This window comes from Diospyros lotus, chromosome 6 (genome assembly GCF_014633365.1).
Source record: "Diospyros lotus cultivar Yz01 chromosome 6, ASM1463336v1, whole genome shotgun sequence".
Classification (NCBI taxonomy): domain Eukaryota; kingdom Viridiplantae; phylum Streptophyta; class Magnoliopsida; order Ericales; family Ebenaceae; genus Diospyros; species Diospyros lotus.
Window position 1 is genome coordinate 30,528,280 of NC_068343.1, and position 18,031 is coordinate 30,546,310.

Consider the following 18,031-nt stretch of genomic DNA (forward strand, 5'->3'; position numbering starts at 1 on the left):
AAGAAAGAGCTATGGATCAGTAGGTGCGGTTGCAGCAATGAAGGTTGCCAGAAAACTGAACAGCAATGAAGGCTGGAGGTTAGAAGGATAATCGGCAATGAATGTCGGAGAAGGGTTGCCCACAAAAAGTTCCCTAAAGCTCTGTTACCATGTTGAACAAGCTAGAAAATAAAGATGTTGAACAAGATAGAAAAGAGAGAAAACCCTTCTTTTAGGAGTAGAACTCTATGTTAGGTCTAGCCTCCCTCCCTCCATTGAAATTTATAGTAAACTTTACAATAATTAAGGCTAAAATTAAGGCCTAAATTATAGCTAATTACATCTAATCACATGCTTAATTGACTACTAATTACATGGTAATTGACAGCTAATCTTTGACTGCTAATTACATGCTAATTGACATCTATTCCTTGATTTGTGGCATCTCTTCCTTCCTTGATTTGTGGCAAATCTTCCTTCCTTGATTTATAGCAACTCTGCTTGATTTTTCTGCCTTGATTTACTGCCTTGATTCACGACACTTTCCTCATTAATGTTTACATTTGTTTTTCACAATCAAATATGCCAACTATTTGTTTTTTGGTGAGTAATTTCTGCTTGTACCTGTATATGGAATATTCTTGATTTGCATGCCACAAAAAAGGTATAACTTTGGTTGGCTGCAGCTGCCTTTAGTACTTTGATTATAATAGGAACAAAAGTTAGCTATGATTTGAATGCATCTTTAGAGTGTCTTTATATTGTTTTCTGATTCTTAATTTCAATATTTATTCCCCTCATATTTCATGCTTTGACAGAGCTTGTTTTGTTTTTATCAAGTACCTTCATTCATTATCTTGCATTTGAAGGTTTTTAAGTTATTGTTTATTTGATGCTCTCTTGTTATGACAAACAGGTGGAGATTAATATCCACCAATTTTTTAAAGGGTATATGGAAGGTCGACTGGACACTCTTGGATGGCCTCAGATTCTTAAGCTGAAAGACTGGCCCCCATCAAGCTTATTTGAGGAACGTTTGCCTCGGCATGGTGCTGAGTTCATCAGTAGCTTGCCCTTTAAAGAATATACACACCCTCGCAGCGGTTTTCTAAATCTTGCTGCAAAATTACCCAAGCGCGTTTTGAAGCCCGACATGGGACCAAAAACATATATTGCTTATGGAGTTGCTCAGGAGCTGGGACGAGGGGACTCTGTAACGAAGCTTCATTGTGACATGTCTGATGCGGTAGTGTTATGTTTTATTCGTTGAGTTTCTATTCACCCATGTGTCATCCGCTATTAGAAATATATATATATATATAATATTATGATGAGACAACTGCTTTGTTTCTTTCCTTTCTTTGAGTTTCAGTAGGTATAATGGACTTTTCTCTCGGTTAATGCAAGGGTCAAACAAATAAGGTCTTTATCCTTCTTTACTTAATTTTAATTTTGTGTAACAATTTGGTTCATGTAGTGCGGAAACCTTTCCTTCTTGGGCTTGGTGGAGGCTATGTTACATGTATAGATGCCAGTTGGAGATTCTCTAAGTATTTACACAAATATACATTACAAGATAAACAAGTAGAAGGAGATTGATTCAAGTTTACAAACTCTATGAATGTAACACTTCTCGCAGTCTAAACTTATGGCGCAAAATTGTTTAAAATGTTCTGAATCAAATATATAATGTGGATGTCAAATTTTCTTGACACTGTTAGTTTTATTGTTTTGAATGTGTTCTATAATAGTAGTTAGAACTATATACTATGCAAGCATGTTCCCTGTTGTAAAAGTTAAAAACTTGTGAAGATCTGTGATGTGGAATGGACCTATGATTTGGCATGGTTGAGGCAGTTTTGTTGTCCAACTTCACTTTAGTATCTTTTTGAGTTTTCATATGATCTAGATTAGTGTGAATTTAGTACTTTATCATTTCGGTCCTACAGGGTTCTTAGCTCAAGTCAAACATGCAAACATTTGCCAGATCAACAGCAATTTGATCCAAGTACTGAGTACTTCTGTTCAGCAGTTTCTTTGTTGAGTTTGGCTATATCCTTACTGGTTTGATATGCTTGAGATGCTGAAAATTTTCTTTATAGCCAGCCAATGTTGGCTCTCATGGCTGAAAAATGGTTACAGGTGTAGGCTAAGCATAGGTGCAAAAACACTTGGACACAAACAAAAACGCACAGCAAATATTATGCATAACAAAATTGAACTTGGGACTTCTTGGAACGCAAGCTGTGCTACCAAGTTATCAATTGTTTCTAAAGTTTTTGTTTAGAAATGGGTTCAACAATGTTTATCAAACTTTTCTTGCACAGTCTCAAGTTATTTTTTTATTCTGTACCTTATCAGACATCCATATTTTGAGTTTTACTTTTTTTTTTTTTTTTAAATTCTGTTTGGGAGCTTACAAAAAATTTTAGCTTGATGTTTCAGGTGAATGTTTTGACACATACTCATGCGACAGTCCTTAATCAACATACTCTTGCCACCGTGCAGAAGTTAAAGGAACAGCACATTGCCCAGGATGAAAGGGAAATGCTTGAAAATGGTCTGATAATGGACCAAGTACTTGAGAAGTGTCTATTACCATCTATGGAGAAAGATGTTTGCTGCTCAGACATTCAGTTGGATTCAAATTCTTCTGCTGCAGCATCAAGCAGTATGCAAATTTCTAATGTAGATAATGTTGGGGTTCAAATCATCCCAGCAAATGATAATGTTGTGTTAAGGAACCCAGGTGCAGAATGTGGTTCTGATATTCTATCAGAAGAGAATAATAGCAACTGTGAGGACTGCAGTAGTGAATATAGGAAAAAAGGTTTTCGGGGAGGAAAGAGGAAGAGAGGAGAACTTAGTGCAGGTTTGGCTAGAAAGTGTAAGTGTACAGCTAAAAATGCTACTACTGATCCTGAAATCATGGGAGATACTGGAATTGGTGAAGAACAAAGGAATTTTAGTAGTGTTCCTGTATTAGAAAAGGATTTACAAGAAATTGAAGATGTGGATGGAGGTGCGGTCTGGGACATCTTTCGGAGAGAAGATGTTCCAAAGCTACAAGCATATCTGAGGAAACACTTCAAAGAATTCAGGCATACATATTGTTCTCGAGTGCAACAGGTTAACTATTCCCATGTCATTCAACATTTTTTAACATTGATGAAAGCCATAATATATATGAAAGTAATGGGTTGTAGTAGGGGGGCTTCCAAGAAGATGTTATTAGCTTTGAACATTTTTTTCTTCGTTGCATCTAAAAGTTGCAAGAAGCACAATTTTCATCTATTTCCATGGGAAGGGTTGTAATTTTTTCTCATACTGACTTGAACTATTAGCTGAGAAGCAAAATTATGCATGAAATAATGAGATTGCTCTGGAACACTTGGTAGCACAGTGATAAATTGAAGAACTGCTTGTTTTTATACCTCTTAGATCCTTGAACCTATATGCCAAGAAGCACAAACACTTTCTGAAGGTACAGTGGCGTGGACACCTTTATGGACAGGAACTCATTTCCAGTTCCCCAAACCCTTTAAATCAATATTATACATTCTTTTATTTAATAAAGCTTTGGGTATTTAAGGATGTCTGCCTCTTGAAGCTGATTCTTGATTGCTATTATTTGCATATCCTAAGTTTCTCTTATAAAGATCTTGTGACATTCTATTATTATTTTTCTGTATTTTTTTAAAATATTAAAAATCTAAAATTTCTGGGGCTTACACCCATTGCCATTGCGTGTACACCCTGTCCCACCAACGGTAAAAGGCAACAGTTAATTTTAATTTATTAATTTCTAGATTTGATTTTAAATATTTTGCTTGTTTATAAACTTTTTACCATTTTATCATAACTCCAAATGTTTCAAGTTGCTTTTATTTCCAATGTAAAGACAGGATGAAAATCCTCAACCAGGCAGTGTTTCCTTTTGGCTTCCTTCTTCCTCTTTTCTTAATATTTGGCTAGTCTTAGTATGAGAAAGACAAAAGTGAGTTGTACCTGCTTTGTATTTGTTTTTGTAATAATTCATAATTGTGAATCTCATTGCATAAAGCCTATCATTAGATGGCTTGACTTTCACGTGCAAATGCTTAGGTTACTTTTGCATAATACCTTCAGTTTCTGATTGAATCTTCCTTAAAATAAATTATTATTTGACCCTTAGAAATGAAATGATCCTATTTGTCTTCTGAAAAACTGGGGCCTTAAAAATATTTGCTTCTGAAAGTATTTGTGCTAAAATGACAGGAAAGAATTATTCAAAGTGATTAATTTGCATGTACATAAAATGGTTATCAACAACTATGGGTTGCTGGGAAGCTCATCAGACATGTATCAGTGCTGAAGAATTTAAAATGTATTGAGTGAAAGTCGTGACAATCCGTTTTTGAAGGAAGAAACTAAGATAATCTTCCTTGGAAATTTGATTTTTTATTACATGGAATAGGAATGTCACAGCCCGAGGGTATTCTTGTAATCGGGTAGATATGATTGGAAGGGGGGTTATATGATTGTAACTAGAGGCTGTGTTGTAGGGGGTTAGAGCCAAGTGCACATGGCCACTTGAGCTGATCTGATTTCTCTAAAAACTCTAACTAACTTTCCTATAAATAAGAGAATACAAATGAGGATGGGGATCATGTGAGGATTATTCCACAGTTCCTTTCCCTCCAAATTTTCTCTCTCTCTCTCTCCTTCTTCTATCTTCTTCCTTCTCTTTTTCGAATTCAGCCTTCCTGCCAAGTCTCAGTTCTTCCTCAATTATGGAAGAACCTTTATGTCAGATCTGAGATTTGACATTTGGTATTAGAGTCAGCAACTTGTGGAGTTGCGGTTATGGTTGAAGGTACACGAGCGAACAGATGGAATCTTGGTTGGATGTCATGGAAGTTGGGATGCATCAGTACTAGGAGTAGGTAGAGGACTGCCTAGATCTCTTGGAATTGGGCATCAAAAACACGCAAGAGGAGATCAACTGGAGTCGATCGAAGTATGCGGCCAAGTTGGATCGAGCCGTTAATGGGCTTTGGGAGGAAATTGCTGGATTAAGCCAGCAATTCAACCAACAATTGAGTGCTGCCTTGAGCATCTTTGCTTGGCAGCCTCATGTTAGCCTCCCAACCGACCTTCCCCTTAGGGCTTCATCGGTGCCAATTCTGACGACGCCAAGAGCGAGGTAGAGGCCCAATGGTCAAGGGGAGACAGGGGAAAGAGTGGAGACAAAGAAAGACAATCTGAATTGTGGGGTTGGTGGTTCACCATTCCAGGGCTGCGGATGGACGTTCCATCATTTGAAAGGGACCGACCTCAGTGGTGGATTCGACGATGTGAAAGAGTGTTCTACCAGTACTGGGTGGCGGAAAGGGAAAAGGTGAACATGACGGTTGCTTACTTGGATGATGTTGCAGATGCTTGGTTCCAGAATTGGAGTCGAGGAAGAGCGGAGTGGAGTTGGCCGGAGTTCGTTAATAGACTCTACAACAAGTTTGGAGAGAAGACCAGGACAGACGTCATTGAGGAGTTCAATAAGTTGAAACAAAAGGGAACGATGGAGGAGTATCAGGTATCAGGTAAGGTTCAAAGAGCTTAGATCTTTGGTATCCCTCTCACACCCCTCATTGGATGAAGACTATTTCGTGTCTAGCTTCATTAGTGGGCTGGATGATCTAATCTAGCACACAGTGAAGATGCTCTATCCAACATCAGTTGGACAAACAACAGAGTAAGCTTGCCTTCATGAGTTGTCCTTGGAAACTTTCGCCAAGAGGTATAGATAATCCTCTAAAGGCAGTAGAGAGGAGACTTCTTACAATGGGATGAATAGAGGAAGTAGCCAGCCATGGCTGAGGAATGGATCAAAGGGAAGGAATCAACTAGCCCCAACCCCAGCAAAGGCTTTGACTATAGATCAGGAGAGGCAATTGGGGCTTTGCTTCCGGTGTAGAGAAAAGTATGGTTAAGGGCATCAGTGTAAGAGGCTATTGTTGACAATGAAAGGACAAGGAGAAGAAGAAGGGGAAGCAGAGGATGAGGAAGAACAAGGGGAACCAATTGAGGGCGAAGAAGGGGGAGAAATCTCAATGCATGCCTTGCAAGGCCAGGCCTCAGGTAGGGTACTTAAGGTGAAGGAGGTAGTGGGGAAAAGAAAATTGGTGATGCTCATTGACAGTGACAGCACTCATAGTTTCCTTGATGAGGAAACAACCATTGTCCTTAAATGCAACTTGCAGGAGACACCCCCACTATCTGTCTTGATAGCTAATGGGAGCTGAATGGTGAGCCAATTCAAGTGTGCTGGGTTCAAGTGGTTGATGAGTGGGCATGAATTCTCTGCGAATTTGTGGATCCTAAGGTTGGGAGGATGCCACATTGTGCTGGGGGTCGATTGGATGCGTACTGTAAGCACCCTAGTATTTGACTTCAACACCTTAGAAGTGACTTTTGATAGGGAGGGCCAAAAAGTGACTAGTGGGGTGCCAAGAAGCAGGGGAATGCAAGACTGTATCAGGAAAGAAATTGCAGAGACTCTTCGAGCTGGGAGGCACCTCAATAGGGCAATTACATTCCATATATGCCTGAGAGATGGAGATGGAGCGAGGGGAGGATTATGTTGCAAACAAGTAGAGGAGTGGAGGGTAGAAAATGACCAAGGCCTTAATACCAACAACCACGTTGGTACACTCATATGGATCGATTCACACATTGTTAATGGAATTTGAGGACTTATTTGCCACACCTTCCACACTTCCCCCACACCGGTTCCTTAATCACTCCATCCACCTTAAACCAAATGATGAACCCATCAACCTCAGAGTTTATCGATATTCTCCTATCCAAAAGGCTGAATTCGAGAAATTGATCAAGGACATGTTAGCCAAATCCCTTATTCAACAAAGCCAAAGCCCATTTGCCTCCCTAGTTCTCTTAGTATAAAAAAGGATGGTTTATGGAGGTTATGCGTTGACTGCATGCAGCTCAACTCCATAACCATCAAAAATAAATTCCCAATCCCAATTATTGAGGACCTCCTGGATGAGCTGACTAGGGCCTCTGTTTTTTCCAAGCTAGGTACCACCAAATTAGAATGAACCTTGAGGACTGCCCTAAAATAGCCTTTCGCACCCACCAAGGACACTATGAGTTCTTGGTCATGCCCTTTGGCCTCACAAACACACCTATAACCTTCCAAGCCCTCATGAACCACATCTTTGCTCCTTATCTTCAAAAATTCATGCTGGTATTCTTTGATGACATCCTAGTCTACAGCCCAAACCTAGATCAACACCTAATCCATCTAAGGAAGGCATTTGAAATCCTCAAACACCATCAACTTTATGTGAAGGGGTCCAAATGTACTTTTGCAGAGACTGAGTGGAGTATCTCGGCCGTATTATACCTAGCTAGGGGGTAAGTACTGACCCTCAAAAGATTGCAGCTATGAAACAGTGGCCCAAACCTAAGACCCTGAAGGAGTTGAGAAGGTTCCTTGGACTCACTAGCTACTACCAAAGGTTTGCCAAGGGGTATGGAGTGATCAGTAAGCCCCTCACCAATTTGTTAAAAAAAAAAACAGCTTCCAATGGGGTGTGGAGGTTGAGGATGCTTTTGAGTCTCTCAAGGAGGCCATGACCCAAGCTCCCATCCTAGCATTGCTAGATTTTTCTAAGGAGTTTATTTTTGAGACGGATGCTTGTGATACTGGGGTAGGGGCAGTCCTAATTCAAGAAGGTAAGCCTATAGCTTATCTAAGTCAAGCCCTTCTCGAAGGCATCTTGGCCTAAGTATCTATGACAAAGAGCTATTGGCTGTCCTAATGGCTGTGGAGAAGTGGAGATATTACTTGGAAGAGAGGCCATTTACAATCCGGATAGACCATGAGAGCCTGAAATTTCTGTCACAACAGAAGGCTCACAACCAATTACAAAGGAAAGGAATCACCAAGCTAATGGGGTATGACTACATGATCCAGTATAGAAAGGGGAAGGAGAATTTAGTGGCAGATGCTTTGTCAAAAAGGGAGACTGAGGGTAGTTGCCACACAATCTCTACCCTAGTGCCTGATTGAGTGTAGGGCATAGCTAGTAGCTATGAGAAGACCATCTGGATCAAGGAGATTCTAGCCTGACTATCTGTACAACCCCGAGATGACTCGAGATATATTCTATTAAAGGGGGATTACTTAGATGTAACAGTAGGGTGGTGATCGGAGAGGATGAGCAACTGAAGAAGCAAATTTTACGGTCTTTACATGATTCCCCCATTGGAGGACATTCAGGGTTGAATGTGACCTATCATCGAGTTAGGTATCTTTTCTATTGGCCAGGACTCAAGAAAGATGTTATTAGGTATGTTCTACAGTGTAGCACTTGCCAAAGATGCAAGCACGAGTTGATGCCTTACCCGGGTCTTCTCCAACCCCTGGAGATATCATCCCAGGCATGGGAGCATGTCACTATGGACTTCATCGAGGGGCTGCCCAAGTTGGAGGGTTTTGACACCATCTTGGCAGTGGTTGACAGGGTGACCAAGTTCAACCATTTCATTGCCCTAACACATCCATTTACTACAGAGGTGGCAAGGAAGCTGATGAACATTGTGTTTAAGCGCTACATGGGTTGCCACGAGCTGATCTAAGATAGGGCTAAGATATTTACAAGTCAATTTTGGAAATCTTTATTCCAAGCATTGGGAATTGGATTGCGTTTGTCTTTAGCCTACCACTTGGAAACTGATGGGCAAACTGAGCGAGTGAATCAATGCTTAGAGACATATCTAAGGAGTCTATGCTTTACAAGGCAGAGGAGTTGGAATAGGTGGATGGCTTTAGCATAGTGGTGATACAACACCAACTATCACACAACCCACAAGATGACTCCCGTTGAAGCCCTATTTGGATATCCACCCCTTATCATTCGTATTGTCATGCATTACACATCATCTGAGACCACAACATATTAGTATTTGCAGGCCAAACAAGAGGCCCTACAAGTGATCAAGAGAGAGCTCGCCATGACCCAGTAAATGATGAAGCAGATGGCAGATAGACACCGCACAAACAGGGCTTTTGAGGTGGGTGAGGAGGTTTATTTGAAAGTGAAAAGGTTCCAACATCTTTTCACCAAGGGCCTTACATAAAAAATCAGCCCCGAGTACTACAAGCCTTTCAGGATCATTGAGAAGATCGGTCTAGTGGCTTATAAGTTGCTACTTCCAAATGGGGTGGGGCTGCATCTGGTGTTCCTTGTGTCCCTTTTGAAGAAGGCAGTGGGCACCATTGAAGGGGTAAGCTAGGAGGTATCAGAGTTGATTGAAAATCATTTAGTAGAAGTGGTGGAGCCCAAGGCAGTGCTAGACTGGAGGGTGGTTTACTAGGGCTCTCTTTCTCTCGCACAAGTCTTGGTGCATTAGACCCATTTGCACCCCTACAACACCACTTGGGAGTACCTCCCAGAGCTTCTCCAACGGTATCCTAGAGTGGCTAGCCTTCTCTGATTTCTTGGGGACAAGAAATACTTTAAGGGGAGGGGGGTTGTCATTGCCCGAGGGTATTCTTGTAATCTGGTAGATATGATTGGAAGGGGGGTTAGATGATTGTAACTAGAGGTTGTGTTGTGGGGGATTAGAGCCAAGTGCACATGGCACTTGAGCCGATCTGATTTCTCTAGAAACTCTAACTAACTCTCCTATAAATGAGAGAATGCAAACGAGGATGGGGATCATGTGAGGATTATTCCACAGTTCCTTTCCCTCCAAATTCTCTCAATCTCTCTCTCTCTCCCTCCTTCTCTTTCTATCTTCTTCCTTCTCTTTCTCGAATTCAGCCTTCCCGCCCAGTTTCAATTCTTCCTCAATTGTGGAAGAACCTCTCTATCAGATTCGAGTTCTGACAGAACATGATCTTGGTATGCCAAATTTTATAAAATGTGGTATATTGTGTTGCATGTTAGGATTCTTATATAAGTTAGTACTAAAATTCAATGTACTTTGTGTAATTTGTGCTCAACAATTTGATGTCTGAAGTAATCAATGGTGTTCCAAGTGTAGAAGGCTACTTCCATTGCCAGTGTCAAAGGTGGTTTCTTGTACAACTTAAAAATCATATTACAAAATAATTTAATTGATTTTGAAATAACAATACAAAACAATTCTTCCTATGAGTAACTTAATATAATTCCAGTTCTTTTAAAAAGTAATTGCTATGTTCATGCAAGTGTTCTGTCCAAGTAAATTTTTTCCCCTAATAGGGGAGTTTGTGCTTGATACTCTTGCAATAGATGGAACTATTGAATTGGTTTACATGAAGGTGAAATGCATGGATTATACTTTCCTGGTAGAAGCTCAGATTAGGTGTGCCAATTTGAGTCTTATGCCATTTTTGTCATCTTCTTATAGATGAATTTGTTGTTTATTTTCCCTGTTATTGGCTGACATGAATTTACCATTTTATTGTTCTTTCAATGTTCAGGTTGTTCACCCAATTCATGACCAGACATTTTATTTGACGCTAGAACACAAAAAGAGGCTCAAGGAGGAATATGGTTTGCTTGTTACATTGTCAATGTGGTTCTTGGATTCATGGCTACAGTTCCTTTGGTCATGTAAGTTTTTGTCACTTGGTGCAGGAATTGAACCATGGACTTTTGTGCAAAAACTAGGTGATGCTGTTTTTATACCAGCTGGCTGTCCCCATCAAGTTAGAAATCTGAAGGTATAATGGATTGTAGTGGGTGTGCTTTTATGTCATGACTAGGATATGTTTTAAATTTGAAATGATCAGTTGTGTGGTTCATTGGTGGTGAGTTCCCTGTCATAGTTGTTTATGCTGTTGTTGCATTTCCATGTCAATCTATACTGTTGAACATTAAATTAATATGAAATTGGATTTTTTGCTGCAGACATTTGGAGGTTAATTATATTCTGAAGCACATTTTATCTTGTACTTGTGTTTTCCTTAGATGCATACCACTTCAATCCATAGTTTACTTTGTGACCAGGAACTATCTAATCTTATTTTAATTAATTATTAATGTTATTTGCATTTTGATGTTGAGACATTGAAGATATTGTGTTGTACCATCAAGTGCAATCTGTTTACCAGATTTTGCTGCCATGTGCACACATGCATGTGTTTTATTCTCATGGTTTCAGTAACAAGTAAAAAGGTCGGTGCCTAAGTTACTGTTCATTCTTCTGGTTTCAGTAACAACTAAAACATGAGTGCCAAAGTTGTTAAACTCTGTTTATTTAGTAATGTGTACCAAAAAACAACGGTATTTCGTGCTATATTATTGCTATAGTAGCACCATGAGCTATAAAACCTTTCAAACAAAAATAGAAAGCTAAAAATGGCAGAAGAATGCCAACCTTAAATAGAAGATTGAAAATGAAAGTTGCACCTAATGGGCCCTATCGATGTCATTCCTAACAAGCAACATGGATTGGTATACCATCATCATCCAAACTACCAATGTTTTTTGGACAGAAATAACTTCTCTCACATTTCATTTGATAGGACATACATATACATAGAAAATACAAGGGAGAAATCGCCTATATGGAGTCGGTAAAGGAAGAGAAAAATTGATTTGGTTAAAGAAAAAACTGTCAGCTAGAGTTGAAAAAATAATTGTACACCTAAATACAAAATTGTAATCACATAATTTTCTACATACCTTCCCAAGCTTGGCTATAAATATTAGGAAATCCTAGCTTGGATCTTCACAACAGCAAACTAGGTCTTTGGTAGATCCTTGTCCACCTTCAATTTTTTTTATGAAGTGCCTGTCTATTTAGGTCACTTTGAACATGTTGAATTGCTGTCAATATCTACTTAGACAATTAAGATATTGGGTAATTGAGAGGTCTTCTTGACAATGCCTCTTCTATGTTCTCAATATCGGAATACGTCTCCTTTGCGACATCTTAGACTTCTTGTGTCGTCTTGTGGAGGATGAAATTTTCTCCAACGTGCTGTAGCTTTTACAGGTTAAGCTATAACTTAAAATTTTTACAGGCTAAACTAAAACCTGAACTTTTAAAGGCAACTTTTATAGGCTAAGTTGGAACCTTTTGCTTTTATGGACAACACAACAACCTTAAACGCCTTTTAACGGGAAAAGGAAACAACCCTTCTTTTAATTTTTTTTTGGAGGAATTTCACTTTCAATTGCAGTAGCATGACAATTTCCTTGAGTTCGATGTTGAGAGTGTAGTGAATAGGCATGATGTTGTAATTGATGAGTTTGATGAATGCCTTGATGTGAGGCTTCTTGGTGGTCTTCTTGGCTGAGTCCTTGCGAATCACCCTCTTAGGATATTTGGCGAGGCTGGCGACTAGGCAGTGACTGTATGAGTAGTCACGAGTGTTGTCATTGAATGACCACGTGTTAAATAATTGGGAAAAAGGAAGAATACTTTCTCACATTTATAAGGAATGAATGTATAAGTATAAATGGAGAACAACTCTTAAGAAATCTCCTAAATTTTAGTACTAGATAATTCCTAGTTCTTAGAATATAGGACTAGATTAATTTCTACTTTCTAGGACTAGATTACAACAATTAATTTATAGAAAAATACAACATAAATCAGTAAGTTAGTTGTGGATAATTCTGGCTACTACTTTATCTTTATCTTCGCCAACACTCCCCCTCAAGCTGGAGAATGTATATCGCACATTCCAAGCTTGTTTGTCAAATCATCAAATCTCTTTGCTGGCAACCCTTTGGTCAGTATATTTGTTACCTGATCCTCTGAAGGCACATAGGGTAACTGAATCAAACCTGCTTCCAATTTTTCCTTATACAAAATGTCTATCAATTATGGGCTATCCTGATAGCTGATTGGTTATCACACTTTATCCCAATTGGGCCTTGGATTTGAATCCTTAGGTCTTCTAAAATGATTTTCAACCATAAGACCTCACATAGGCCTAGGGCCATGGCCTGGAACTCAGCCTCTGCACTTTACCTTGCTACCACAATCTGCTTCTTGCTTCTCCATGATACCAAATTTCCCCCTAGATATACACAATAACCACTTGTAGATCTTTTATCTGTTACTGAACCTACATAATCTGCATTTGAAAAACCATTGATGTCTAGTTCTTTCCTTGCTTTAAAGAGAATTTCCTTGCCTGGAGTGGTCTTCAAGTAGCTTAAGATCCTCCTCACAGCTAGTGTGTGCTCCTCTATTGGATTGTGCATGAATTGACTCACAAGGCTGACTGCAAATGCTATGTTTGGCCTTGTGTGGGATAGGTAGATTAGTCTCCTAACAAGTCTTTGATATCTCCCCGTATCCACCATTTGACTATTTGGATTATTCCATAATTTGCTATTAGGTTCAATTGAAATTTTAGATCATTTTCCACCAAGCATACCTGCTTCTGCCAACAAATCAAGTACATATTTTCTTTGGGACAGAAAAATCCCTTCTTTGGAGTAGGCAACCTCAATGCCTAGGAAATATTTAAGAGTGCCCAAGTCCTTGATTTCGAATTCCTTGGCCAATTTTTCTTTGAGTTTGACCTGCTCTTCTTTATCATCACCTGTAACAGTTATATCATCAACATACACTAAAAGAATTGTTACCTTGCGTTCCTTTGAATACTTTATAATGAGAGTATGGTCTCCTTTACTTTGAAAATACCCTAAAGCTTTCATAGCTTTAGAAAACTTGCCAAACCATGCATTGGGTGATTGCTTAAGGCCATATAGGGCCTTTTTTAAGCAGCATACTTGTCCTTCATTTCCTTCTTGGAATTCTAGTGGTAATTCCATATATACTTCTTCCTCTAAGTCTCCATGGAGGAATGCATTTTTGATATCTAGTTGTTGTAGGTTCCATTCAAAATGGGCTGCCAAGGATCAGAGGATTCTGACCGTGATCATTTTTGCTACTAGGGAAAATGTTTCAAGATAATCAATTCCATATGATTGGGTATATCCCTTAGCCACCAGCCTGGCCTTATATCTTTTAAGGGTGCCATCTGCCTTGTATGTAACTTTGAAAATCCATCTACACCCAACAGGATTAACCTCTTTTGGTTTGGATACAAGATCCCATGTGTGGTTCTTTTTCAAAGCCCCCATTTCTTCCATCATGACATTTCTCCAATTCTGATCCTTTAGTGCCTCTTGGACTGATTTAGGAATGATAATTGCACATAAGGATGCCATGAAGCTCTTATGTTTTGGGGAGAGCCGATGATAGGAGATGTAATTGGTTAAGGGGTGTTTTGTGTAGTTTCTCACCATTTTTCTAACAGCAGTAGGAAGGTCTAGATCATCAAAGATAGGTTCAGTAGAAGTCATGGGAATGGGTTGTGTGAGATCATTACCTTGACTAGAAATTGAGGACTGGATCTGTTGGGGTTCTTGTCCAGGCTGCCTCCGCTTATAAACATAGGGTGAACCCTTAAAACCGTACTGGAGGTGACAGCATTTGAGTGGCTATTTCCTCACTCACTTCAGCATGATCTTGTCCTTTTATATGGGAAGGCTGCCAGTACCTGAAGATAGGTTGCGGTTAGTGTTATGGGAAGGCTGGGAATTGAGGCTAGAATGAGTAGGCTGTTTGGAAGCAGGGGCAGAGGCTGGGTTTGGAATTGATAGGTTGCGGTTAACGGTATTCCAAGGATCACCGAGGTCACCATAAGCAGGCTCCCCTTGGTGACCAGTGATAGAGGAATGAAAAAATGGAAGGGTTTCAATGAAGGTAACATCCTTAGAGATATATAGTTTTCGGGTAGGAGGATGGTAGCATTTATATCCTTTTTGGGTAGGTGAATAGCCTAAGAATACACATTTGATCTCCTTAGGATCCAGTTGATCTCTATGTTGTTTGGAAATATGGACAAAGGTCGCGCAACCGAGTACTCTTTTGAGGTAAAGAGTTGTGCACATTAAAATTTGGAAAATGTGTAGTTAGGCATGCAATGGGGCTTTGATGGTTAAGAATTTTGGTTAGCACCTGATTAATAAAAAATGCTAGCAGTTAGGACAACTTCCTCCCAATATAGTTTAGGCACATGATGATGATGAAGTAGGGTACGGGCCACATTAAGGAGATTTGTCATCTTCCGTTCGGCCTCTCCATTTTGTTGTGGGGTGTCGACACAAGAAGATTTATGGACAATCCATTCTTGTTGGAAGAATTGATGCATATGATGATTGAAATAATTACGAGCATTGTTCGTCTTAAATTTTTGGATAGGGGTTTCAAATTGGGTAGCTATCATTTTGCAAAAGTTTGGTAATACTGTCCCTATAACTGCCTTATCTTTAAGCGAAAAACCTCATGTCATACGAGTGCAATCATTAATGAAGGAGATAAACCATTTTGTCCTAGAATAATTAGGGATTTTGCAAGGCCCTCAAACATCCGAATGGATTAAGGAAAAGTGTTTTGAACTGATTTTATTACTGATTGAATAAGAAACACAATGTTGTTTAGCTAAGATGCATATATCACAATGAAATATGCTAGGGTCTATAGACTTAAAGAAAGTAGGAAACATAGCCTTCAAAAGTGAGAATGGAGGGTGGCTAAGGTGGTAATGGTGCAGCCATATTTCTGAGTGATCTGTTGCATTGTTTGAGGAGTATGCCACCTGCAGTTAGTCCCTAGGTGGATGAGAGTCCTTCACCATGAAGCAATACGACCCATCCTTTACCCTAGCAGCTCCAATCCTCATCCTGGTCTTTAGTTCTTGAAACTCACAACCATTAGGAGAAAAAATGGCTAAGCAATTCAAGTCCTTTGTGAGTTGATGGATTGAGAGAAGGTTTGCTGATAATTGAGGGGCATGTAGGACTGATTTAAGAGACAAATTTGGGCAAAGGTTAACTTGGCCTTGACCAACAATAGGGTTTGATTTCTCATTGGCAATGGTAATTTGTTTGGAGGTGTTGAGTGGCTGGTAGGTACTAAATATACTTGGATTGGGTGTCATGTGACTATGGCTCCTGAATCCAAGATCCAAACATCTTTCCAAATAGTTTTTAAGGCAGTAAAGTATGCAGAATTTGTGTTACCCAAGAGTGTTAAAGAGCAGGTGCCTTCTTGCATGGTCTTAAGAAAAGATTTCAGCTTTTATGGATCTCATCGGCATTAAGTTGAGTGAGATCAGGGCTACTATCCACATCAGTCTTTTCTCCAGATTTTCCCTCCTCTTGGGTTTTGTGAGATAGGTAGACTTGGTTCTTTGGAGCGAAGTTTTTAAACCCACCAAGCTTGCTGAGAATTGCCTCCTTTCCATGTAGTCTGAAACAAGTGTCTCGAGTGTGCCTAGGTTTTGGGCAAAAAGTGCCCCATAGGCCATCCTTGTTGCCAGGTTTTACCTGTTGTTCCATCCTTCCTAACTTCCTTGGTTCATTGCCCTTGTTTGACATCAATGTTGAACCATCAAAGGTTGCCTCTTTTAGCATCACAATCCTCCTATTCTCCTCACTCCTTACCATTGCAAATACTGTGAGATTAAGATAATTTATGATTTTCAGCATATGAAGGGGCATCTAAAGTGGTTTCTAGAAGCATTTAAATATACAACATTTAAAGTATTAAGAAAGGCTTTATAGTAGTGTCCTTTTGTTTTCCAATATAGCATTTATAACATTAATTCTCTAGGAATCTTCTTGTATTCCTAAATTGCTATAAGTGCCTTGATTAGCCTTTATGGTTGTTTGGCTCTATATAAAGAGAAAAGAAATGAGAAGCCTATAGGAGATTTTGATAAAAAAAAAAAGGGCTACAGTTCTCCAATATCATCCAACATTTGTGGCTCTCTCAAAAGTTTTATTTCCTAAAACCACTATACTTCCGCATGCACCAACAATTTTTGGTATCAGAGCCAACATCCCAATTCCAATTTCAAAATGGCCTCAAATCCTTGATCTACATCAAACACTATGTTCTCCTACTCTCAAAGCCAAGTTCCCATCTTTGAGGGTGAAAACTATAGATATTGGAGTGATCAAATGATGTTCTTCTTCATCTCTCAAGATTTGTGGGAATTGATTGAAGAGGATTATGAAGAACCACCAACTGTAGGCTCAAATACAGCATGGACTGCAGAGAATCAAACCCAATACAAGAAGAATACAAAGAAGAATGCCCTAGCCTTGAGATATGTACATCAAGGCGTAAGCAAGTTCATCTACCCTCGCATCTACGGTATCACAAAGGCTAAAGTTGCTTGGGAAACATTGGAGAAGGAGTTCGAAGGTAACAACAAGGTTGTTTCCATAAGGTTACTGTTCGCGTATTCTTTTTCGCAAGTGTACGGAATCGTAATAAGTAATATAATGATGAATAGAGTATCGTTCCCATGAGGATTAGCTTTTGATCCCTACTTTAACCACCATTAACTTTAATAAGCCACACACAATTAAAAGAATACTCACTGTAAGTTTTATATTAACGAAAAGAAACTCACTAAATGGAAAACACAAAATAATTCTTTACGTTTTTGAATGTAGAAATCTAATGCACTAGGGTTCATGAATCCATCGTAGTTCTTTAATTGGTTTAATCTTCCAGTGATCAGGTTTTATAATTCTCGCTTGGAGCTGAAAATCAATGATCTTAAGTTAATCAAAAGCCTCTCTCGATGGTCAATCGAATCTATGTTTATATATGAGATTAATTATCTCTAATTAATCTACAAATACACAAACATGTATTTATCCACAATTATCATCTAAACAAGATTTCACAAGGCACAACGGCATCTCTACCTATTATTGAACCTTATGTCGTTTATTACCAAGTGTTAATCTATATTGAATCTCTCAAAAGCAATATAAATCACAAACACGTTCTAATGGCGGCCAAGCATCAAAACAAAATTAGTGGATAACAAACGATCAACCCGAAAAACAAGAATATAATAAAACTCAAATACTTTTAATTAAACCATCATTGAACAAGGTTTCATCAATCACCCTAGCCACAAAGTACTTAGCCTAACATAGTCTTGACCAATGAAAAAATAATAAAAATAGAGTTCATGATGTTGGAGAGAAGAAAGAACAGAAAAATA

At 39.0% G+C, this 18,031-nt stretch overlaps 1 protein-coding gene across 5 annotated transcripts in view; it reads left to right on the forward strand.

Moving 5' to 3' along the window:
- Positions 1-18,031, forward strand: part of LOC127803870 (lysine-specific demethylase JMJ26-like) — an 82,847-nt gene that overhangs the window by 17,560 nt on the left and 47,256 nt on the right. For 4 of the 5 annotated variants that reach the window (XR_008023598.1, XM_052340461.1, XM_052340460.1 and 1 more), the window contains 4 exons: positions 896-1,225; positions 2,425-3,108; positions 10,454-10,526; positions 10,611-10,696. Coding sequence is in view for 4 of the 5 variants with exons in the window: in XM_052340461.1 (XP_052196421.1) it covers positions 896-1,225; positions 2,425-3,108; positions 10,454-10,526; positions 10,611-10,696 (1,173 nt within the window). In the remaining variant the exon portion in view is untranslated. The remainder of the gene's footprint in view (positions 1-895; positions 1,226-2,424; positions 3,109-10,453; positions 10,527-10,610; positions 10,697-18,031) is intronic. The other variant, XM_052340462.1, reaches the window with a different exon arrangement.